Consider the following 24779-nt stretch of genomic DNA (forward strand, 5'->3'; position numbering starts at 1 on the left):
CTAGTGATCCTCCTGGCTCTGCCTCATCCCTCCAACACCACGATTACCGGCATGTGGACATACCCAGCTCTACATTTGTGCCGGGGATTTGAACACAGGTCCTTATGTTAGTGGCAAAAGCATTCGTAACCCACTGAGCCATCCCCCTAGAACTACATCAGGGTGGCTTTTTCCTTTATGATACTCTACCTTCTTTTTGTTGTGGTGGGCTCTTGTTAGTGTTGGTTTAGTTTGATTCTGGGGGGTGGGGGTGGGGACAAGGTCTCACTATATAGCCCTGCCTGCCTAGCCTGGAACATTATGTCGACTAGACTGGCCTTGAGTGGACAGATTCACCTGCTTCTGCCTCCCCAGTACTGGGGTGAAAAGTATGTGCCACCATGCCTGGTAGTCCTAACTGGATAGATTGGCCAGGAAGCTCTGGAGATCTGCAGAACTTGCACGGCCTGTGCTGGGTTACAGACCTGTGTGACCATGCCTGTCATATTGCCAGGGAGTTGAACCCAGGCCTCCTGTGTGGCAGGCGCTTTGCCAATGAGCTGACTCCCGCCTTGTGATGCCTTACAAGACTTGTTTTTGTTTTCTGGCATGAGATGCATCACCATGGGAACCAGATGTGTGGGCCAGGACTAGCATCTCATGAAGATATAAATAAAGCCTCATTTCCCTCAGTGAGACAGTAACTGCAGGACTTGGCTGAATGCCCCAAACAGATGCAAATGGGGGTGTCAAGACTGGGGGCTGCTGCCAGCATGGGGGAAGGAAGGACCATACAGAAGTCGGGATCTTTTGGGAAGGAGGTGAAGGACCAGCTCTGTATCCCAGCAAGAGACCCAGGAGCCTGTGTCTCTGGTAGGGGCTGAGGGACAAACGTGTCTGCATCTTTCCAGGGGTCTCTGAGTCTGCATCAGTGGGTTCCTGTCCCTGACTTTGGTTAAGGGCTTTTCTAGGAAATCAGGAGTGGGGGAACTTCTAATCTATCCCTGGGGAAGTCTCAAAAACTGATGTATGGGCCAGCAGGAGGCCTTAGCAAAGTGGTTGCTGCCTAGCCTGGAGTTCGATCCCTGGGACTCACACAGTCAAAGGAACCCATGTCCCCAAGTTGTTTTTTGGTGTTTGTGCATATGCACTACCCCCAACAATTAGATATAAAATAAAATTGCTTTTAACTGATAGACATGCCAGGTACAGCGGTACCTCAGCCTCCTGTTATCCCAGCACTCAGGAGGCTGAGGCAGGAGGGTTGTGAACCAGAGGCCAGTCGGAAGTGCATAAGAAGACCCTGTCTGATGGGTAAAACAAAGAATGGAGACTGAAAGAAAATTCGTTCAGTGAAGTACTTGCTAGGTGCAATGGCTAAACTCAGTGGTCAACGTGACTTTATCTGGATGGACTAGACCCAGGCTGCCGAGCATACCTGTGAGAGGTTCTCTTGTCCAGATCGCTGACGTGGGAGGACCCAGCCTATTTCTGGGCCACATCTTTTGGTGGCGGCCCATGTTAAAGGACACGGAAAAAAGAAGCTTTGGGGTTTTGCCTGTTGCTTGTCCTCACTCTTGCTGGCAAGTTCATCTATCCCACTGCGGAGGCACTCCTTCACCTGAATTAGGACCTACTTCCTCAGGATTCTAGCACAGACTGAAGACCATCAGCTCTCCAGGAGTCCTCTGGGACTCCAGCACCACATTGGGACTGCTGAGACTTGCAGGCTCATGGCCTGAACAACCACCAGCATTCTGCCATTTTTGTAATGAGATAGACATTGATGGATTACCTGGACCATAGCCTGTGATACACCCCCCCTCTACACACACACACACACACACACACACACAATCAGTTCTATTCATTTAGAATGGGACCTGAGCCTGGCATAGAGGTACATGCCTTTAAACCAGGAGGCAGAGGCAGGCAGATGTTTGTGAGTTTGAGGCCAAACCTGGTCTATGAGTTCCAGGACAGCCAGGGCTATGTAGAGAGACCCTGTATCAAACAAACAAAAAAAGCTGGGCATTGTAGCACACACATCTACAATTCCAGCTTTGAGAAGGCAGAGCGGAGGTTCCCTGGGGCTCATTGGACAGCTGGCCTAGAGTACATTATTCTTGCAAGAGACGTGTGCCAGAAACACATGACACAGGAGGACAGCACATAAGGTTGGTCCTGAGCTTCCACACAAAGTGCACATGCACACCCACACACATACCATGGGCACGTGCGCATATGTGCTTGCACACGCACACACACAAGAGCAGAACAGATCAGATGGGCACATCATCGTGGAGGGCAGAATGGGGCAGTGGACCCATGGAGTCTCTTTCCAGTGATCGTGTGATCTCAGCTTCTCCACCTATAACATGGCAGCAGCACCTGCCTGCTCTTAACTGTCACACTGAGAGAGATGACCCACGTTACAGACAGAACCAAAGTCCACAGACCAGGTACTGATCCAGAGTAAGACAGCCACCAAGGGAAGACGGTACAACTGGAACCCACAGCGGCAGCTTAAGAGCGCTTGCCGCTCTTCCAGAGACCTGAGTCCAGACCCTAGAAGTTACATCAGGCGGCTCACAACTGCCTGTAACTTCAGCTCTAGGGAAATCTAACAGTCCTCTGGCCTCCAGGCCAGGAAGACCTGCATACATATGCACACTCGAGTGAACACACACACAGACACACACACAAATACTTTTTTTTTTTTTTTTTTGGTTTTTCAAGACAGTGTTTCTCTGTGTAGCCCTGGCTGTCCTGGAACTCACTGTAGACCAGGTTGGCCTCAAACTCAGAAATCCGCCTGCTTCTGCCTCCCAAGTGCTGGGATTAAAGGCGTTAGCCACCACAGCCCGGCAAATACTTATTTTTTTAAAAAAAGAACCCAAGGCCACAATTCCTGCCCAGGGATTGAATTCAGCCCTGTACAAACTCAACAGACATCCTAGTACTGAGGTATAGCCCAGTCCTTCAGAGGGGTACTGTTTAGATAACAACTTGCTATGTAGATCTACCTGGCACAAAACCTGCTATGTAGACCAGGCTATCCTCAAACTGTGAGCAATCCTCTTGCCTCAGTCTCCTTAGTGCTAGGCTTATAAACATGAGTCACTACACCCTTACTGTGTAACAAAAAATTCTCTCTCCCTGAATTCCCAATCTTCGTGCTTCTTCCTTCTGAGTGTTGAGATAACACCACTCCCAGCTCCCAGTTTATGTAGCGCTGGCACTCAAACCCAGAGCTTCGTGTGTCCTAGGCAAACACTCTACCAACTGAGCTACATCCCCAGCCCCATTTGTGTTTGTTTGTTTTGTATTTGAAGGCTGTTGTGCTAGGTTGCCCAGGCTGAAATTGAACTCGGTACGTAGCCCAGGCTAGGCTGGAACTGCTGATCCCCATGTTTCAGTGCTAAGATTACAGACAGGTCTGTCTATGCTGCCACGCCCAGTTTCCCTGCACTCCTTCACTGGGCTGAGATGACGCCCTCTGGCCCAGAAGATGTCCACCACATACCTCCTCTCCTCCTCCAGCTGATTGGACAGATCCACCTTCTCTTTCCTCACGTTTTCCACCAGCATCCGTGCCCGCTGCAGCTTCTCCTCGGCTTCTGCAACATACTGACCCAGAGCAAGGCCAGGACAGGGGCAAGTCAATTCCAGGCTCTCTTGGGGACAGGACAAAAGCAGAGGAGGCAGAAGAGTCCTAGCTCCCTCTTCCCTGATGGTCACAACCAGGCAGGGATAGTGATGCTGACATGAGGAGAGGGGACGCAGGAGGGAAGGATGCAGAGATCCCACCGGGGAAGGGGATCCTAGACTCCTCTGAACATGGATATAATCTTGGCTTTGTGATAGTTGTTTTGTCTTAATGCTGGGGATCAAACCCAGGGCCTTGTATATATTAGCCAGTTGCTCAATGCTAAGCCACACCCCCCAGCTCCTCCCTGGGGGATTCTAGGCAGGGGCTCTACCATTGAGCCACGCCTCCCAGACCCTCACTGGGAGATTCTGGGCAGGTGCTCCACCACTGAGCCACGCCCCCAGCCCCTCCCTGGGTGATTCTAGGCAGGGGCTCTACCACTAAGCCACACCCCCAGCCCCTCACTGGGAGATTCTGGGCAGGTGCTCTACCACTGAGCCACACCCCCAGCCCCTCACAGGGGGATTCTAGGCAGGGACTCTACCACTGAGCCACGCCCCCAGCCCCTCCCTGGGAGATTCTAAGCAGGAGCTCTCCCACTAGGCCACGCCCCCAGCCCCTCACTGGGGGATTCTAAGGAAGTACACTACTACTGAAATACACGGTCCCAGCCGTGTTGTGACCTGTATTTATCCAAGCACCCAGGAAAGAATGAGCTAGCTCACAAATGGGCACAGGGAACAGAAAAGAATCTCATACAAGAGACAAGCATTAAGCCGGATACAGTGGTGCAGCCCTGCAATCTTAGCATTCAAAGAGAGAGGTGGGGCTAGGGGCAGGAGAGCTCTTGAGTTTGGCTAGCCTGTGCTACACAGTAAGACTATGTTTCAAGAAAGAAAGAAAAGGGGTGGGAGGCTGGGAAATTTGGCTCCATGGTGGAACACAGGCCTAGCACGCATGAGCCCTGAGGTTGGATTCCTATTATTGCAAAAAGACATCCATATAAACATCAGAGAAAAGGGCAGGAGAGATAAGTAGTGTCCCATGCAATAATAATAAGCCTAGTGTCTCCTAGGCTTGGAGTAAAAGGCCTCTGTCTCTGAGATATATCTCACAGATGCGTGTGGCCCGAAGCATTATCTGAAACATGAGCAGAGATGACCCAGAGATGGCCATTTCAGTTAGGAATCTGCACACACCATAGTAAATGCCAACAAACTGTAATTTTATATATGTATTTATTTATTTACTGATTTTGGGGTGCTGGGGACTGAACCTAGGGCCCTGTACACACGAGACAAGTGATCTGCCAATGAGCTACACAGGCCTCAACCTGACTACCTCAACTATTACTGGAAAGAGAGAAACGGTGCAGGGGTACAGGTGCCAAGCCTGACCACCAGAGGTCAATCCCTGGGGGGTCCACAGTGGACATAGAGAACCGATGTCCCAAGTTGTCCTCTGACCTTCACGTGCACACTGTGGCACACACGATCCTCTCCCAGAAAACAAATAAATTAAAATGCACCAGAAGATTTTAGAAAAAGAAAAAATTCAAAGGCAGTGGTGGCGCACACCTTTAATCCCAGCGCTCTGGAGGCAGAGGCGGGTGGATTTCTGAGTTCAAGTCTAGCCTGGTCTACACTGTGAGTTCCAGGACAGTTAGGGGTACACAGAGAAACCCTGTCTTGAAAAACAGCAACATAAAAAGGAGAGAGAGATTTAAAAAAAAAAAAAAAACTCAGCCAGGTATGGTGGCTCACACCTGTACTCCCAGCACTTAGGAGGAGGCAGGAAGGCAAAGAGTTTAAGGCTAGCCCAAACAACAGGGTGAGCTTCAGGCTAGCCTAGGCTGCAAAATAAGACTTGTCTAAAAACAAACAAACAAACAAACAAAACAAAAAACCCAAAAAACCCCAACCAAACCAACCAATCAACCAACCAACCAAAAAAAAAGCAGAAGTCAGTTTTTGACCTAGAAAACGCTAGTGTTGGAATATTAAAAGCAGGAAGCACAGGTTTAAAGACCAGCTCCCAACTTGATCTTGGCCAAAGGGCTAAGAAGTAGTTATAGGCTGCCTTCCAAGATGGGTCAGAATATGCTTGAACCAGGGAGTGCCACTATTAGGAGGTGTGGTCTTGTTGGAGTAGGTGTGTCACTGTGGGCATGGGCTTTGAGACCCTCCTCCTAGCTGCCTAAAATAGTGTATTCTGCTAGCAGTCTTCAGATGAAGACATAGAACCCTTAGCTCTTCCTGCACCATGCCTGCCTGGACGATGCCCTGCTCCCACCTTGATGATAATGAACTGCACCTCTGAACCTGTAAGCCAGCCCCCCCGCCCCAAAATGTTTGTCTTTATAAGAGTTGCCTTGTTCATGGTGTCTGTTCACAGCAGTAAAACCCTAAAAGATAGCATCCCTTAAAAAGAGTCCTATCTTGGAGAGAAGTCTGTTAAAATGCAGAATGTTCTAAAGGGAAATTAGTCCATCTTGTAGAGAAGCTTGTTAAAACTCGGAAAATATACAACTCAATAGCTTCAGGAAGTCCCAGAAATTGACAAGGTCCACTCTGGCCCTTCCTCCTAAGCTTATATGAGCAGGGGAAAGCTTTCAAGCAGGACAAGCTGCCTGCTAGGGACCCAAATCAACTGAGCTCATTAAGAGACACTTTCTAAGCTGTTGAGCTGGCTGTAGGTTGTGCAGTGTGCTCTAGGTCTCCAGCTTTCATGAGTGTGTGTAGCTTCTCCAGCCCCGTGGGAAGAGGTATTCCATGCACCCCGGAGCCTGCCAGCCACCCACCTGCTCATGTTGTGCCTTCAGCAGGGCAATTTCCTTCTCCACCTCACAGATATGGCTGGTAGCCTTGGCTACTTCGGCTCTCTCCAAGTCCCGCTCAGCCAGCAGCTGTTCAATGTGCTGCTGTTTCTCCTTCAGGGCCTCCTGCAGAGCTGTCGTTCCTGAGATCTTCCGGGCATAGCGTGAAGAGGTCTCTGTGAGCTGCAGAGAGTGGGCATGGGCGGGACTCAAGATATTGTACTGAATGCTCCCACTGGTCTCATACACTAACCCAGAAAGGGAAGTCTTGTCCTTCCCTGTCAGTACCCAGGATGCCCTCAATTCATTGCTGATTCACCCTCAAAGGCAACACGATGGCTGAGAGTCAGCCTTCAACAGGGATCACAGACCAAGCTATACTGAAGTCCCTCTGCCAAACCCAAGTGGCCTCCTCTTCTCTCCTTACCTAGGATCCATGTGACAGCCCTTTGGAATCCTCTGTTTGTATCTACCCCATACTGTTTACCCAGGGAAGATAACTAAGAAACCAGTCACATATATAACAAAAAATATAAATGGATCAATTTTTCCTATAAAGAGATCACATTCCACCAACCCCCAAACCCAACCAAGGGATGCCTGGATTCAGAGCAAGCTGGGGACAGAATAGGATGCTTGATCCTACCTTCACCCTGACATCCTCAAACTCCCCAATAGTCTATCCTTACCAGGCCACTACGGCTGGGCCGGCCACCAACAGAGGAGGCCACAGAGCTGACAGAGCTGATGGAAGAACTGCTGGGGCTGTGTGTCAAGGCGGAGACACCCATAGCCATACGCTTGGTCTTCTTGGCCTTGGCTGGACTGGTAGAAGGGAAGCCAATTCTGATGACCTTGTGGATTGGTGCAAAGAGACCGAACTTGGGTGGGCACTGGAAGTACCTGGGGAGCATAACAGAGCCACACTGATGCCATCATTACTTGGAATCTCTTCTACTTTTCTAATCCATCTCAGAGCCCAAAAAATACAAGTGTCTCTCTGGCCCTGACAGCCACACCCTAAAATGAGTCTCCCAGATGGAACAGCCAGGAATTACAGTACATACCTATACTAAGACATGAGAGGTGGAGGCAGGGGATTAGCAGGATGGGACTGACAAAAATTTACAGCCATGAACAGCTCTAGAAATACTGTTATGAAATTTGCTGTATACCACATACCAAATATAGTAGCAAAATTAAAGTGGGACCTCCCAGGTTGCATTGCTCTAAAAACCTACAAACTATCTGGAGTACCCTGGCTTTAACTTCAGTTGTTGCTGGTCTTACCCCCCCCCAAACTGTCTCTCTATTCATGGGGGTGCACAGAGAATAAAAACCCTGAAGGAGAGGAGCATGGTAGTAAAAGGATAAGGAGTTCAAGGCCAGCTTCTGCTACATAACGATTTAGAAGCCAGCCTGAGCTACATACACAAGGATATCTCAGAAAAAGAAGAGGGGGCAGAATATGAGTGCAGGACACCTGCAGCTCTTTTGCACCACTCAGGAAACACAAGGTAAGTAGAGCCTTCCTTTTTTTTTTTTTTTTTTTTCCTTTGGTTTTTTGAGACAGGGTTTCTCTGTGTAGCCCTGGCTGTCCTGGAACTCACTCTGTAGACCAGGCTGGCCTTGAACTCAGAAATCCTCCTGCCTCTGCCTCCCAAGTGCTGGGATTAAAGGCATGCGCCACCACTGCCTGGCTCCTGTTATTATTCTTGCATAAGTCAGCCCCACGCCATCATATGGCAAAGGGAACACAGAACAGAAGGACTCTCTCTCAGTGCTTGCCTGTGACAATGACCTCTGGCCTTAGATCTCTTTCAATCAATGGAATGATCATTCCCTCTGCCTAGCCTGACAGGCTGTTAGGAGGGAGAACATGTTCATCATGGTATGGTACTGCATGCCCAGGATTTCTCTGCCACCCTGTCTCCACCCCTTCTGATGGTCCTCAGGAGAGCCCCTCGTACCTGGTGCCTGCCACCGCCCCATCATTCTTTCCAAGGGGCTCGTCCAGCTCCACACCACACCACTCGCCTTTGGCAAAGTCCGTCTCCCCAACATATCGTACCACACCGGTCTTCGTCCCACCAACCTGTTGGCACATGGAGAGAGGCAGGTCCAGAGGATGCAGGGGACACAGGTTGAGCCTGGCAGAGGGCAGATGAGAAAGAGGAGAAGCCCACAGACGGCTGGGAGGGCCTGGGTTCTAATAGGTCACATGGCTGCTACGGGGAAAGGCACAGGTTTGGATAGACACACAGACCTGAACTCAAACCGGGATATAAGTTGCATGAGCTTGACCAAGTTACAGAACCTTCCAAATCTCAGTGCCTCCATTTACCAAAAGAACTTTTGTGATAGTTCAGTAATGTATGAATGTAGCATCTGCATGATGCTAGAGCCTCAGCAGAGCTCTCAGTAAAAATACAAAAGCAGTTTTCAGGGCTGGGGACATGGCCCAGCCGTAAAGCCCCTGCCTAGAATCCCCAGTGAGGGGCTGGGGGCGTGGCTCAGTGGTAGAGCTCCTGCCTAGAATCCCCAGTGAGGGGCTGGGGGTGTTGCTCAGTGGTAGAGCACCTGCCTAGGATTCCCCAGTGAGGGGCTGGGGGCGTGGCTCAGTGGTAAAGAGGTTTTCTAGCAAGCACGAGGTTCTAGGCTCCATTCCAACACCACATAAAAATTAAAAGTCTAGTGAGATGGTTCAGCAGGTTAATGCCTTGCAACCCTGACAACCTGAGTTCAGTTCCTGGAACCCTCAGTAAACAGAGAAAACTGACTTCCAAAGTAGTGTTCTGACTTCACATCCATGATGTGACACTAGTGCCCATCTACATATACACACATACATACATATTCAAACGTATATACACACACATATACACATACACACACATACACACATACATATATACACACATACATATACACACACATACATATACACACATACATATACATACATACAAATACACATACATGCATATGCATATATATACAGACATACATACATACATTTATGTGTACATATATGTATACATAAATATACACATACCCATTATAAATAAATAAATAAATAAATAGGAGAGAGACTCCTGAGCCCAGCTGAGGAGCTATTCTTGGCTCCTGGGGAAGGAAGACTCAGTTTCCCTCCAGGATGTGGTAGGTTGCCCCCTGGCTCTGTCTCCATGAGCATACAAGCTGTGATAACTGGATTCAGAAGATCATAAATATAAAGAGAGCATGAGGATGGGAGAAGGACCTGTTGGGGAGGGGTCAGAGGAGTAGGAGGTGTCAGGAGTGGATGTTGGGATCGATGTGATCAAGATACATTGCATACATGTATGAAATTGTTGACGTATAAATAAAAGGTTTGTTTTTATTTATTTTTGTTTTGTTTTTTAGGACAGGGTCTCACTATGCAGCCCTGCATAGCTTGGAACTTACTATGTAGACCAGGCTGGTCTCAAACTCACAGAGATCCACTTGCCTCTGCCTCCCATGTGTGGAGGTTAAAGGTGTGTGCTTCTACACTCAACAATAAAATGGATCCTTAGAGACTGGAGAGTTTGCTCAGAAGCTCGGTGTTCAGTTCCAAGAGCCCTCATGGGTGCTCACAGCCACCTGTAGAACTTCAAGCTATGCGTCCACATAAATTAGAGGCCCTAGTACTTGCAAAACCAGGTCTGTCTGGTCTAATTTTCTTTCTATTGTGATAAAACACTGTGTCAGAAAGCAACTGAGGGGAGGAGAAGGTTTATTTAGCTCACAATTCCAGGTGATAGTCTACTGGGGAAATTGAGGCAGGAAATTAAAACATCCCATCCACAGTCAAGAGCAGAGAGCGAACAAATGCACATGTCTTTTGCTTGCTTCTTACACTCAGTTAACTTTCTCTGTTCCTACAGAGTCCAGTATCCCCTGCCTAGGGAATGGTGCCACCCACAGTGGGCTTGGTCTTCCTATATCAACTGATAACCAAGAAAACCCGCTTCCCAGACATGTCCACATGCTAGTGTGACCTGGATAATTCCTCATTTGAGACTCCCTTCCCAGCTGATTCTAGATTGGGGCAGTTAAAACTGACCAGTACAAAAACAAAACAAAAACAAAAAATAACCAGTACACCACTCAAGCCTCCTAATGATGCAACCCTTTAATACAGTTTTTCACATTGTGGTGACCCTCAGTGAAAATAAAATTATTTTCACTGCTACTTTGTAACTGTAATTTTGCTACTGTTATGAATCATAATGTAAGTACCTAAGTTTTCTGATGGTCGGACCTGACCCACAGGTTAAGAACTGGTGCAGTACGCCTTCCAACGCCCAGAAGTTTCTCTCTTCCCCTGCCAAAAACACTATTTCCTCTTTCAGTGGAATGATTCCGTAATCATGCCCATCTCTCTAAATAGCATGCTGTCTGCTGTAACTTCTGTTTTAAACGTTAGGGGTATTTTTAACTGACACATAAGAATGGTTCACACTTCACTGATCCTCATTTTCTTAAGACTGACAAGATGGGGTACAGTGTGATTGTGCGGACAGGGTCCATATGTCTCCAATGTGTGCTGTTCAAATCAGGGGAACTATTGTTTCTGTTCCTTGATAGATCCATCTTTGTTGTTGTTGTTGTTATTGATTTGGGGGGTTTTGTATAGGGAGCCTTTGAAGATCCCGCAAGTCTTCATGATAAAATACAAACAAGGGGTTTGGGATACAGCTCAGTCGGTAGAGTGCTCAGATAGCATGTAGGAGGCCCTGGGATCCAACCCAGCATTGCTGCACTAGACATGCTGTAGTCCCAGCACTGAGGAGGTAGAGGCAGGGCGATCACGAGTTCAAGGCTATCCTCAGATACACAGCAAGGCTAATGATACCAGTTCATATATTAATATATATATATATATATATATATATATATATATATATATATATATATACACACACATACGCACACACATATACACATACATATATATGTGTATATATACATATATATATATGAATACATACTCATTCCGTTCTTCCCCCTCTCTCTGTGTATGTATATTGTTCATGTGACATGTACATGTGCATATGGCTCAAAGGTCAATGCCAAGTGCCTCCTCATCCCTCTCCGCCTTAGGTCTTGAGACAGGGTCTCTCCCTGAACCTGGAGCCCACAGATTTAGCTAAGCTGTTGGTCAGCAAGCCCCAGCAGGGATCCTCCTGTCTCCGCCTCGCCAGTGTTGGGATTGCAAGCGTGTACCCCCCATAGCCTGCATTTTTCACCTTGGTTCTGGGGGTTAACCTCAGGTCCTTTACTTACCTACTGAGATAGTGCCTCAGTGCTTTGCTGTTGTTCAGAGACAGGGTCTTGTTCTGTAGCCCAGGTTGGCTCACTTTGTAGCGTACACTGACCTCAGACTCACTGTCCATGCCTCGCTGCTCCTAACTTAATTTTCTAACACGTCTGGGCATTTTCTTATTCGGTATTCATATTTTTATTTCTCCCAGAGCCTTTGTGCTCCATGAATATTCATGTTCATACATGAATATTCATATGCACATATTTGTCTTTATATGAATATCTGTAGTGATATGAATATTCATGGTCCTATATTCACTGGTAGTCTGAAGTGCCTTCTCCTATTTCTCAGATGACTGACCATCTCCTGCACTGAAAGTTCTGGATACCATGGAGACTCCAGTGTTGGCCACCAGCCTCAGGAGAGTAGAGTAGGAAGAGGCTGGAGAGAAATCAGGGCTTTGGCCTGGAGCACAGAAATACTCAGCTTGTCCTCCAGTGTCTGCCTAAGGTTCACCTAAGAACTTCCATCCTCCTGGCTCCACCTCCCAAGAGCTCAGACAACAGGCGTGTTGGTTTATGGGGTGCTGGGGATCAAACCATGGGATTCTGTGCATGCCAGGCAAGCACTCTGCCAACTGAGCTACAACCCCAGTCTGAGATTGATGCTTTATAAAAAAGTGTTACTGTTGGGCATGGTGTCGGAGCGAGACCATCCTGGTGTGCACAGCAAGTCCCAGGCCAGCTAGGGTTACACGGTGATGCCCTGTCTAAAAAGAAAAATGGCTGAACTTAAATACGTGTTCCCCCCCCACACACACACAAAAAAAAGCTTGGTTAACGGCTTGGGGGGGGGGGGAACACTACTGATTGGAGATTAGATAAGGAAGGAAGGATTCCTCCTTGTTAGCCCAGCAATGTGTTCAGAGCTGGATGGGTTGTCAGGAGGCGGGGCCTAGTGGGAGGAAGTAGTCACTGCGTGCGTGCGTATTGACTTCTGTGTATCGACTTCTCGCCCCTAAGCTGTGCACTCAGCCTGTGCTCCGCTCCTCCATCTCCCCCTCCCTCTCTTTCTGACAACCACAAGGTTATCAGCTTTCTCCCACCATGCCCTTCGGCCCTGTTGTTTCCTGCTGACTACACCCCTAAAAGCAATGGAACTGGTCAACTTTGAACTAGACCCTCTCTTACGCTGTGCTTTTAAACCCATCTTTCTTCCCGTAAGTTCTTTTCATCTCAGGTATTATCACGGTCACAAATAAAGCTGACGGACACATATGGGAACTGAAACCCAGAAAGGTTAATACACATGCCCAAGGTCACACAGCAACAGGCTTCAGAGCCTGCGTTCTCTCCACGGTTATCCTATGTGGTACCAGCTTGGATGTTGTTCAAGCCCCCTTTTAGTCCCTTCACTGCTCAGTCCCTGGGGTCCAGTTATTCACGGGGGAATGAGGGGTAAAGAAAGGTGGGGTACCTAGCCAGGTGCCATCCACGCTTACCAGCACACGGTCTCCCAGATGGAGGTCCTTGTCACCACGTTTCACAGAACCACTGTCGGAGAGGTTGGATCCAGACTCATTGCCTGTCTTCACGGAGCTGTTAAGAACACTCTCCCGCAGGGGGATGACGCGGCCGGTGAGTGGGGGCGTGGCCGTGCCAGAATGCAGGGACAGGTTCTGGGCGGTGAGGGATTCCACCGAGTGGGCATCACTGCCCGAGCCCTCGGCCGTGGGCTGGCGGGTCAGCTTGGAGGGCCGCGTGAAGATGCCCTGTAGAGCCGGACACTCGAAGTAGCGCACGCCACCCACAGCGCCATCGTTCTTGCCCACCGGGTCGTCCAAGACCACGCCGGCCCACTGGCCTGGCGCAAACTGTGTCTCACCTAGATACTGCACCACGCCTGGCTTCACGCCATTCACCCACACCCTCTCGCCCACCACAAAGTCTCCCAGGAAGTCATCACCCACTTCAGCCGCCTTCGGACCTGGCTTCTCAGAGACCGTGGTGGTGGCTCCAGCCGAGGAGGGGCCCGATGCCTGCTTGTGCAGGGGAGACCCTGTGGATAAGTTAAGAGGCAGGAGTTAGGGCTAGCCTGGGAACTAGGGGATAGACAGCCAGAGCTGGAGGGTGTCAGCGATAGTTATCTTTTTGGGGAAACTGAGGCAGGCATGTTCGGCAGTGTGACCTGTGAAAGGCTTATTCCCTCCACAGAGTGAGCAACCCAAAGTCTTTCCTTATTCTTCTGGCACCCACCCAGGGGTGTCCAATGTTTGAGTTTCTCCGGGACACACTGCCATTGACAAAGTCCACACTGGGGCACGGGGGTGGGGGGGGGGGGGTGTTGGGAGTGTGGCTGACAGGGTAGAACACTGTATGAAGCACAAACAATGGTCTGGTGAGGTGACTCAGTGGGTAAAGGGCCTAATGACTTGAATTCAATCTTGGAGACACACATGTTGTTAAGAATCAACGTCCACAGGGGGTCTTCTGATCCCCAGTGACTCCAGATGTGTCTCACAGAATGAACGTCTCCCCTCCCCCCAAATAAATAAACGGATATAAAACAATCCTGTAGTGTGCTCGGCAGGCCTAAGCAGCTATAGGCGGTGACTCTAAAGCCCTTACTGGTGGCCGACCCCATCATCGAGGACCCCACTCTGTCTCTTTACATAAAGAACAAAAAGGGGTTCTGGGGCTGTGGGGACCCAGTGTGCCTATTCTTAGAAGAAAGCTACCAGCTCAGCTGTCCCTACCCTCAGCTGTCCCGGCCCACAGGACCCCCCAGATAATCTCTCCCGACCCCCGCCTCTCTTAAGGGTCACAGGTCCCTCCAACCAATTGCTTCGACAGCTGCTACAACTCAGGTCTCAAGTCAGTGATGTCAACAAAGCTGCCCTGATTTATTTTTCCTTTCAGCCATCCCCCCCCTTGGTCCTCCCAGCTGCCCCTGCCTCACAGAGATCAAACTCTTTTTAAATTCCTCACAGAGACAGGCACAGAGATTTCAGCTGCCTGGGGATGAGAGAGCACAGGATGCCCCTAACATAGCATCCTATTCCCCCATCAGAGTTATTTGTCACACACCGGCCAGGCTTGGCTAAACCCCCTCTCTAAAATAGTGCCTCAGTTTCCCCATGAGACTAGATAAAATGTATATGTATGTATGTGTGTGTATATATATATATATTATATATATATATACATATATATATAGTAACACACATATGTATATACACACATATGTATATACACACATATGCTGGGTTCTGATTTTTAATTTTTTTTTTTTTTGGTTATTTTCGAGACAGGGTTTCTCTGTGTAGCCCTGGCTGTCCCAGAACTCACTCTGTAGACCAGGCTGGCCTCCAACTCAGAAATCCACCTGCCTCTGCCTCCCAAGTGCTGGGATTAAAGGCGTGTGCCACTACCGCCCAGCTTAATTTTTTCTCAAGACAGAGTTTCTCCAGATAGCCCTGGCTATCTTGGAACTGGCTTTACAGACCAGGCTGGACTCAAACTCACAGATCCACCTGCCTCTGCCTCCCGAATACTGGGAGGATAAAGAATCAAAAGAAAAGGGTCATCCTCAGCTATGCACAGGGTCTGGAGCCAGCCTGGGCTACATGAGAACTTGTCTCAAAAAAACCATTTTTTAAAATAGGTTTCAAGTTCAAACTAAACCTAATATGCCAGCGCATGCCTTTAATCCTTAATTCTAGCACACAGGAGACAGGCTGGACCAACTCAAGGCCAGCCAGGTCTATATACTGAGTTCCGGGCTAAACAGGGCTACACAATGAGACTGTGTCCAACAAAAAGAAGTTCCAAGCGGAGCTTTGATGCAAAGGACTAAGGCCGAAGCGAGGAGAGAGACAGCTGGGAGTCTGGTTCAACAGCAGGTGTAGGACTCGATGTGGGGACCCAGATGGCACTGTCCCCTGCATGAGAGGACTTGAGACTTGCCTTGTCTTGGGCAGGGGACAAGCCTTCTCTTTTTTCTGTGTGTGTGTGTGTGTGTGTGTGTTCGTTCACACATGCACCATACATGCATATGCCATGTGTGTGTGGGTGCTAGCAGGGGCCAGAAGAGGGTGTGAAGTCTTTGGAGCTTCCTCTAGGTGGTTGTGAGCTGCCAACTGTGCCAGGGTGCTAGGAAATGAACCCTGGCTCTCCAGCACTGAATCTTTTTTTTTTCTTTTTCTTTCCTTTTTGAGTACACTGTAGCTGTCTTCAGACACACCAGAAGAGGGCATCAGACCCCATTACAGATGGTTGTGAGCCACCATGTGGTTGCTGGGAATTGAACTCAGGAACCCTGGAAGAGCAGTCAGTGTTCTCAACATCGGAGCCACCTCTCCAGCCCAGCACTGGGCCTTCTGTCCATCCAGACTCACTGGACTTGCCAGTTATCTGTCTCCCTCGAACTCGGTTTGCCATGATTGGAAACCACTTCACCCAACACTTCATTCTTTTTTTTTTTTTTTTTTTTTTTGTGTCTTGTATAACTTAGGCTAGCCCTGAATTTGCTATGGAGCCAAGGATAACCTTGAACTTCTGATCCTTTTCTGCCTCTCCCTCTGAAGTGCTGTGATATCAGGCACAGACCACCATGCTTATATAAGGTTAGAGTTGAAACCATGGCTTTCTGCACGCTGGGTCAACAGAGCCACATCCCAGTCCCAGCCACAACCTGTTCTGTTGTGTTTTATTTTGTTTTGTTTTGTTTTCTCTCTTTTTTTAACCTAAAGTTTTGGGGCTTGAATGCAGGTTCCCCATTCTTGCAAGGCAAGGTAGTTATGGTCTGAACTATTTGCCCAACCCTGGCAGCGCTTTTCCTTACCTGCCAAGACTCAGTCAGGAGGAACCCCAGCTCAATGAGCAACTACTATCTGGCCAACCCTTAGGTCACAAGGATGCCACAAGGGAGGACAAGCAAGGGCCAGCAAGGTGTGGGGGAGGGGCAGCACACAGAAGAAGAGAAGTTATAATTCAGCCAGTTGTGCATTCTGGAGCAGAATGAAGGAAGAGATCAAGGGCCGTGGGGGAACTGGGGGGAAGGAATGCTCAGCCTTGAATGAGGGTCCCCATATCTATTGCCTCACCAAGTTACCGAGCTGCTCCTAGCCTCAGAGAAACCTTCCCTGCCTACTCTGCCAAAAGGCCGGTACAGGGCCAGTGAGGTGGCTCGGTGGGTTAAGGTGCTTGCTGCCAAGATGGACCAACATTTGATCTCAGGGTCAAAATGGTGGAGGGGGAGAACTGGCCCACCCAAGGTGTCCTCTGACCTCACTTCAAGAGCATAACGTGGTGTGTGTGCATGGCGCGTGCCTGTGCGTGCACATACACACATACATACACACACACACACATATATCCAATTTAAGATGCTGGAAAGATGGCTCAGTGGTTAAGAGCACCGTCTGCACTTGCATAGGAGCCAAGTTGGGTTCCAGTCCCCACACTATGTGCTCACAACCGCCGTAACTCCAGCTCCAAAGGATCCCAGCGCCCTCTTCTGGACTCTGTGGGCACCTGCACTCCTGTACACATCCATACACAAAACAGACACATAATTTAATACAAATATTTAAAAACATATAATATTAATTTGGGGGGGGGGGGTCGAAGACAAGGTTTCTCTGAGCAGCCCTGGCTGTCACTCTGGAACTCACTCTGTAGACCAGGCTGGCCCCAAACTCAGAGATCTGCCTGCTGTGCCTCCAGAGTGCTAGTATCAGAGGCGTGCACCACCACCACCACACCTGACTGCAATATTAATTATTTTAAAAAAAACTCCAACACAGTCCTCACCTCGCACTTCACTCATCGAATGACCCCTCTCTTCTGGAAGGGCTTTGATGGGATGGGAATATGGCTCTGCTGGTTCAGAGAGCATTCACAGAGAAAGCCCACTCCCAACACCACAGAAACCAGATGTGATGGCACATGCCTCTTAGCACAGCATTTGGGAAGTAGAAGCAAGAGGGTCAGGAATTCAAGGTCACCTCTGGTGATATACAGTGAGTTCAAGGCCAGCCTGGGCTACATGAGACACCCCTCCCTTTTTTTTTAAGATAAAAGAAAAAGAAAATAAAGCCGGGGAGATGGCTCAGTTGTTATGTATATGCGACTGGTCTATAAGCCTGAAGATCCGACTTTGGATCCCAGAACCACCACAAATACCAGGTGAGCATGTATCACACTAGCTTCAGAAGGTAGAGACAGAGGAACCCTGGAGGAGGATGGGTGTGAGACGACCCACATCGATGAGCTCAGGGTTTGACTGAGAGACCCTGCCTTGATGACTAAGGTGAAAGAAGAAAGAATGAAGAAGGATCCCACAACCACCGCAGGCCAACACAGGCACGTGTTACACGTACATGGGCCTTACCGGGACCTACAGAGAGGACAACACACTATCAACTCTGGGATGAACCTGACTTTGCCCTAATGGCTTTGGAGGGATGACCAACATCCTATGCTAGGTCCTGGGCCTTCTAGGAGATGGTCACTTCTCTAGACGATCTAGTAACACAGGATGCTACTAAGTGCCATACTAAGATTAGCTTCCAAGTTCAAACGAGAAGTTCCTTACACAAAGTTAAGGGTACTTTGCCTGCGGGCTTTCCCAGAGCCTTTGATATGTCACTGTGCACCGTGACCACACAAGAGGGGTTAGGAAGAAGGTGAATCTATGATGTGTTACTGAATTTGCAGTCTCTGCCAGTGAGAGATACTGAACCAGGTGACGTGGGTCTCCCTGCCACTGCACGCCCACCTGTGCCAACTCTAACAACCCCTCACCCAGTAGCCCACCACAAGCCCTTGCTGACATCTCTCCCCCTCCTCCAACACCATGGTGCTGTGTTTTCTTACTTTGGGCAATCTACCTGCTGGGCTGCCAAACTTCAGCTCCAGGAATTCAACGTACACCAACTCCCGTCTAGACAGACCTTCCGTCCTTAGGGAGGTGCATTTCCCCCCACCACACTCCCAGCAAGAAACATACATACACGCTCGGAAGCCCTGAGTTTTCCGTTCCAAGCTCTTTCCTCTCCCCAGAGGCTCTCAAAGGAACAGGTCATGAAGGAAGAAGGAATAACGGACCTCCCCGGAATGACGCCCCGCTTCAATCAGCCTTCGGACAGTTCCCAACCCATATGGCGCCCACGGAAGGCTGAGTCTGTCCCACTACACAAGAAGAGTCCTCTGTAGTTTGAACACCCCCACCCTGTGGCACCAAGCCAGCAAGGCTGCCTCTGTACTCTGCTTCCTTGAAGGCATCCTCCATCTAGAAGGGCTCAGTATCCTTCCGGAGTCAAATGCTATTCACAATCCCCTTCTGTTCCCCCTATTCGAAGCCCGCAGAGCGCCGGGAACCCAAGTAGGGCTGGAGAGGGTGTGACAGGCTTCTTACCCTGAAATGAGCAGAGCCAGCTCCCCATGGAGAAGCTTCAGGCATCGGCCACAGAGCTAGGCAGGCAGGCAGGCGCTAGCCTTGGTCCCCGCCTCCCCAATCAATAGTGGACAGAACGTCAGGAGTATTGAGAGGCAGCCCTGCCCCCTGCCACACAGCCCCAGAAAAGCTCATCTTGGCTTCCCCACCCTGACGCCATTAACAAGTTTAGGATGTGGTTAGGGGAAGAAGTGGAGGAGCCGGCCTTAAAAGAATCCTCTTGACCTTGGCTGACTGAAAGTAGCAAGGGCAGCGGGAGGCCTGGTCCCCCCAATGCCTCAAACGACATCTCAGACTAGGCACCAAAGTGATGGGCAGGGAGTGGATGAGCAAGCCTAGACCTCAGTCCCAAGGAGGGTGAAGCAGGAGGATTGCCACAGGATCTAGGCCAGCCTGGATCACACAGGGAAACTATCTCAAAGGAGAGTCAGCAAGATGGCTCAAGGATCATTCAGAGAGGCACTTGTGGCTAAGATTGACAATCTGAGCTCAATCCCTGAGACCCGCATGGTGCGGGGAGAGAACTCGATCTTACAAGCTGTCATCTGACCTCCACACACCTGCTGGGTCACATCCGCCCCCACATATACACATGTGAAATAAATAATATAAAAATATACTTAAGAAAATAAACGTACATCTGAGGGGCTCAGATGTAGCTCTCTGACAGACTGCTTGCCTAGAATTTCCCAGTGATGGGCTGGGGCGTGGCTCAGTTATAGAATGAACTATTGATATTCGAATGAGGCAAAGTGAACGCTCTGATATGGTGGGGAGAAGCACAGCCAGGGAGAGCTCTTGAAGACCTGCCCCAACAATAGAAGTACAATGGCTGCCTATGGCCCATACTCCCTGCTTGACAACCCCAGATCCCAACTGCCCAGCACATCTTCCAAGGGCCAGAAGGGACTTCTCGGGCATTGAACTAGGAGACTCCAGAGGCTGAGGAGATGGCTCAGTGGTAAAGTATTTGCCACGCATGCATGAGGACCCGAGTTCAAATCCCAGGAGCTATGTAAAGCTGGAGACATGGTCGTGTACTCTCAGAGCTTGGACAGTAACATGGGTGAGTGAGGCGGGAGAAGCCCTTGGAAGCTCATGGGCCAGCTAAGCTGGTGCAAACAGGTAAATGGAAAGAGATCCAGTATCCCGTGAGTTCTAGGCCAGCTAGGACTACACAGTAAGACCCTATCTCCGAAAGAGAGACATAAACAATTCAGAAACTTCACAAACACCTGCAGTCCTCTGACCTCTGCATTGCACTGTGCACACCCAGTACATGAACACACACACAAGGTTAAAGGACACTCCAGAGAAAGGCTGCCATACATAACCTGATGGAATCTCCCTTCCCTGTGCAGAACAGAGTGGAGTCCATACCCAGTAGGTGTCTGGAGTTGTGAACCCTTTCTCCTGTCCACAGCCCAAGATAGATGCTAACACGGACCTGGGTCGTCCCAGAGCACCCTCCAGGAGTGCTCCATCCTATCCACACTCCTCCACCTAGCTCCAAACCTGCTCACCTTTTGAAACCACCTCTACTTGCACTCCAGGGAGATGCATGCTCCTAAAGTCTCCCCTGGGACCTTGCTGCATCCTGTGTCATGCTTCTGGGTACCAATACAAGCCTTCCCTGCTACACATGGCATCTATCCAGGCTGTTTTCCCGTGCCAGACCCTCTCTGCCCAAAGCTGACATCATGCCTTGGGAGGGAGCCACAGCCTAGCTTCCCAAGGCAGGCGCCAATTCGCTCATGGATCTCTCAAATAGTCCTGGGTGTTCCCCCACAGAGTCCCCAGTGCTTTGTTTTATCAACTGATTGATATATTTGTTTTGGGACAGGGGCTCTTATGTCCCAGGCACTAGCCTCAAGGATAACCTTTAACTTTAAACCCTTTCCCTATTTCCCAGTGGCCGAGGTGACAGATGTGCATCACACCTGGTTTATGTAGTGCTGTGAATGGAACCCAGAGCTTTGTGCATGCTGGGTAAATACCCTATCAACCAAGCTACATTTCCAGACAATGTCTGTCTGTCTGTCTGTCTGTTTGTTTGTTTGTTTATTTTTGAGGCAGGCTCTCCCATATTTAGTCCAGGATAACCCTGATCTCACAATCCTGAGTGCCAGCATGACTTATGAGCCATCATGCCTGGCACCTCCACTTTGGAGAGTGGGTGGCCAGTCCCATGGGTGAGTGGGAACCTGAGGGGCCAGCAGGAATGGGGACAGGTTTCCCTAAAACTGTTATTTAACATTATTCCCAAATCTCTTGGCACTGGCACCCCAAGGCATAGTAGAGCCTTTGCCTAAAATCTCCTAGCGAGAGCCTCGGGTGAGGCTCAGTAGTAGAACACCTGCCTACACACCTACAAACACACACACACACACACACACACACACACACACACACATCTGTGAGGGGCTGGAGTTGTGGCTCAGTGTCAGAACACCAATCTGGCATGTGTGATGCTCTGGATTAAATCCCAGACACTTGGAATAAAAGAAACTGGGTCCTCACTTGATGAGGGCCAATGGAGAAAGAATCCAGAAGAGACAATGGGCCTTTTTCCCTGAAGGTCATGTTCTGGCCTACGGCCAGGCTGGCTGGTACACTTCCCCAGCCACTAGCTGTACAAAGCCACCCCTGCTGGAGTGAGCTCAGCCTACTGGGAGCCTGTAGTTAAGCTTGTCTCTTGGTATTTAAATTTCTTTTTTTTTATATTTACTTATTTTATGTGTATGGCTGTTTTATCCCATGTAAGTGTGTCCACCACATATGTGCAGTGCCCAACCAGAAGAGGGCATTAGATCCTCTGGAACTGGAGTTAGAGATGGTTATGATCCACCATGTAAGTGCTGGCAGCCACGCTTGGGTCCTCTGCAAGAACAGCGAGAAGTATTCTTACCCACTGAGCCATCTTTCCAGCTCCTGGAAATCCTGTCTTTGTTGCTGTGTGTATGTATGTAGTATGTATGATGCTGGTTGTGTGCATGCCTGGGAGACAGGAATATGGTGTATGTCGGGGTGTGTCATAGTTCTTAGAAGATAACTTGCAGGAGTCATTTCTCTCTCTGTACCACGTGGGTCCAGGGATTCAGTTCACTAGCCCAACAATGTAGTTTCCCAACCCTCCTATTACTCAGCATCCTCAAGCTCCTCCAAGGAAGTGACCTGACTCAGGACAGTGGCCCCGTGGCCTCCCTATGGCAGGCAGTGAGCATGCACCCTTCGCCTGGATGACTGTACATTTCCTCTCTGGCCTAGTCCTCCCCTCGGCCCCATGGTCCATGCACAAAGTGGAGATAATATACCCTGGGGCCCCCTAGGCCACAACCTATACAGCTCTTCCTATGTTGGAAAGACACCTGAATCCCTGCCCTTCACCTCTACTTCTGATATCCCCCCACATCAGCTCCCACTCCTTCCCATACAGATGTGTCTTTGTACATGAATATGTTCATGTATGTGCAAGTACCCATGTACACGCATGCAGAAGAGGCCAGAGGTCAGTACCGATCGTCATAGTTTCACGTCTATTTCTGTGATAAGACATCCCGACGAACGCAACTTAAGGGAGAAAGGGTTTATTTTTAGCTCACCATTCCAGATGACAGTCCGTCATGGTGGAGAAGTCAAGGCAGACACCTAAACAGCTGCTCACATCACGTGCACAGGCAAGAGCACAGAGAAAGGAATGCTTGCCTGCTCAGTGACCAGCTGGCTTTCTCTACTCTCATATAGTTCACTGCCCCAAACCAGAGAACGGTGTGGGTCTTCCCAGGTCAATTAACAATCAAGACAAGCCAAATAGACAAGTTCACAGGCCAGCCCAACGGAAACCGTTCCTCATGAGACTCTCCTACCATGTCACTCTGGATTACATCAAGTTGACAATTAAAACTAACCACCATATTGGGTGTCTTGCAGCAATTACTTTCCCCCTCATGCTTCGAGACAGTCTCTCTGCTTGTCTGTCCCTCTGTCTGAACTTAGAACTGCAGTTCAGCTAGGCCGGCTGGCCAGCAGACACGGGGCTCCTCCTGTTGCACTGCCATGCCCTGTGTCTTACATGGATACTGGGGATCCAAACTCAGGCCCTCATGCTCACATGGTAAGAGCTTTACCAACCAAGAAATCTCCCCAGCTCTCAGATTGATCCGTTTTGGGATTTTTTTTTTTTTCCTGCACAAGTCAAATTAAATCCTGCCTCCACAGTTTTTATATCACCATTCCTACCCCTTGCAAGATCACTTCCTCTGCAAGATCTGTCTGTCTGTCTGTCTGTCTGTCTGTCTCTGTCTGTCTCTGCCCTCCCCCCTCTCTCTCCCAGCTGGCTTCTTCTGGAATGCCTCCCATGAATATGAAGACATCTGTTATATTACAGAGGAAACTGGGCTGTACTGGACCAGCGAGCCTGCTGGGAGTAGGCTGCTGGCTCACCTCACATTGCAACTTCTTTGGCTGTTTCCCTTCTTTGGCTCACACTTTCTGCAACGCCTACCACCCCCTCCCCCAGCACCGCTACCACCATCACCACCCCCACCAGCACCACCCCCTGACCCCAGTTTGTGCAGTTTAACCTCTTCCTGGTGTCTCCAAAACTCTGGGACAAGCCACTTCTTGGTGGAGTGTAACCTAAGCAGGGACCGTGTGGAGCTGCGCCTCTCAGAGTTACCCATCAAAGAGAAGAGGAAGAAACAACCAAGACTCCCATGGCAGACTACAGAAAGGCGAATCTCCAGCTGGGGGTGGCAGCTCTCACTTCTAACCAACCCCAGCCCTGTAGGAGGAGGCAGGAAGAGCATGAGCCAGCCTGAGCTATAAGACTGAGACCTTGTCTCAAAAACTAACCAAACTATTTCTAATTCTAGCACACTCTCTAGGGTACTCGGTGTTAACCGTCAATTTGACAGAATCTGGAATCTCCCGGGAGACGGGCCTCTGGGCATGCCTGTGGAATTATCATAATTCGTTTATGGGATATTGAAAGACTCATTTTAATGGTGGGTAGGACATCTGTGAGGAGGAAAACCTGGATGGTATGAAACAGAGACAGCTGGACAGGAGCATGCATGCGCCTCTCTGTTTCTTGGTGAGATCTGACCAATGGTTTCAAATTCCTGTTACCAAGACTTTCCTCACCATGATGGATTGAGTTCTTGAACTGTGAACCCCAACCCTTCTCCCTCAAGTTGCTTCTGTCAGGGTATTTTATCACAGTGACAGCAAAAGAAACTAAGGGACCCCCTTGTGGTTCAAAATTGCCCTGCTGGAGCTGAGGATTTGGCTCAGCTGGTAGAGCATTTGCCCATCATGCACAAAACCCTGGGTCCCATTCCCAGCTTGCAGACACTGGGCATGGTGGTGCACATCGGTACCCTTAGCACCTTAGAGGCAGAGGCGAGAGAATCATTGGATGTCTAAGGCTAGCCTGGGCTACATAATAAGTTTCTGAGTACTGAGACATGGCTACCTCTGAGTTATCCATACTCCTCTGTAAGTAACTCCAAGAAATTCCCTGGTTCATCATGTTAAACTCTGGTGGAATCTTTAATTTGCTCCATGGCTGGTATCCTCTCTGG

General features: G+C 49.3%; 1 protein-coding gene across 2 annotated transcripts in view; it reads right to left on the minus strand.

Moving 5' to 3' along the window:
• The window catches only part of Clip2 (CAP-Gly domain containing linker protein 2), a 63219-nt gene that overhangs the window by 21952 nt on the left and 16488 nt on the right, over window positions 1–24779 (minus strand). For both annotated transcript variants that reach the window (XM_076923115.1, XM_076923116.1), the window contains exons 3-7: window positions 13238–13794; window positions 8417–8541; window positions 7136–7349; window positions 6432–6629; window positions 3506–3609 (exon numbers count right to left, since the gene is read on the minus strand). In XM_076923115.1, coding sequence (XP_076779230.1) covers window positions 3506–3609; window positions 6432–6629; window positions 7136–7349; window positions 8417–8541; window positions 13238–13794 — 1198 coding nt within the window. The remainder of the gene's footprint in view (window positions 1–3505; window positions 3610–6431; window positions 6630–7135; window positions 7350–8416; window positions 8542–13237; window positions 13795–24779) is intronic.

The sequence above is a fragment of the Arvicanthis niloticus genome, chromosome 24 (assembly GCF_011762505.2).
Source record: "Arvicanthis niloticus isolate mArvNil1 chromosome 24, mArvNil1.pat.X, whole genome shotgun sequence".
In the NCBI taxonomy this organism is placed as follows: domain Eukaryota; kingdom Metazoa; phylum Chordata; class Mammalia; order Rodentia; family Muridae; genus Arvicanthis; species Arvicanthis niloticus.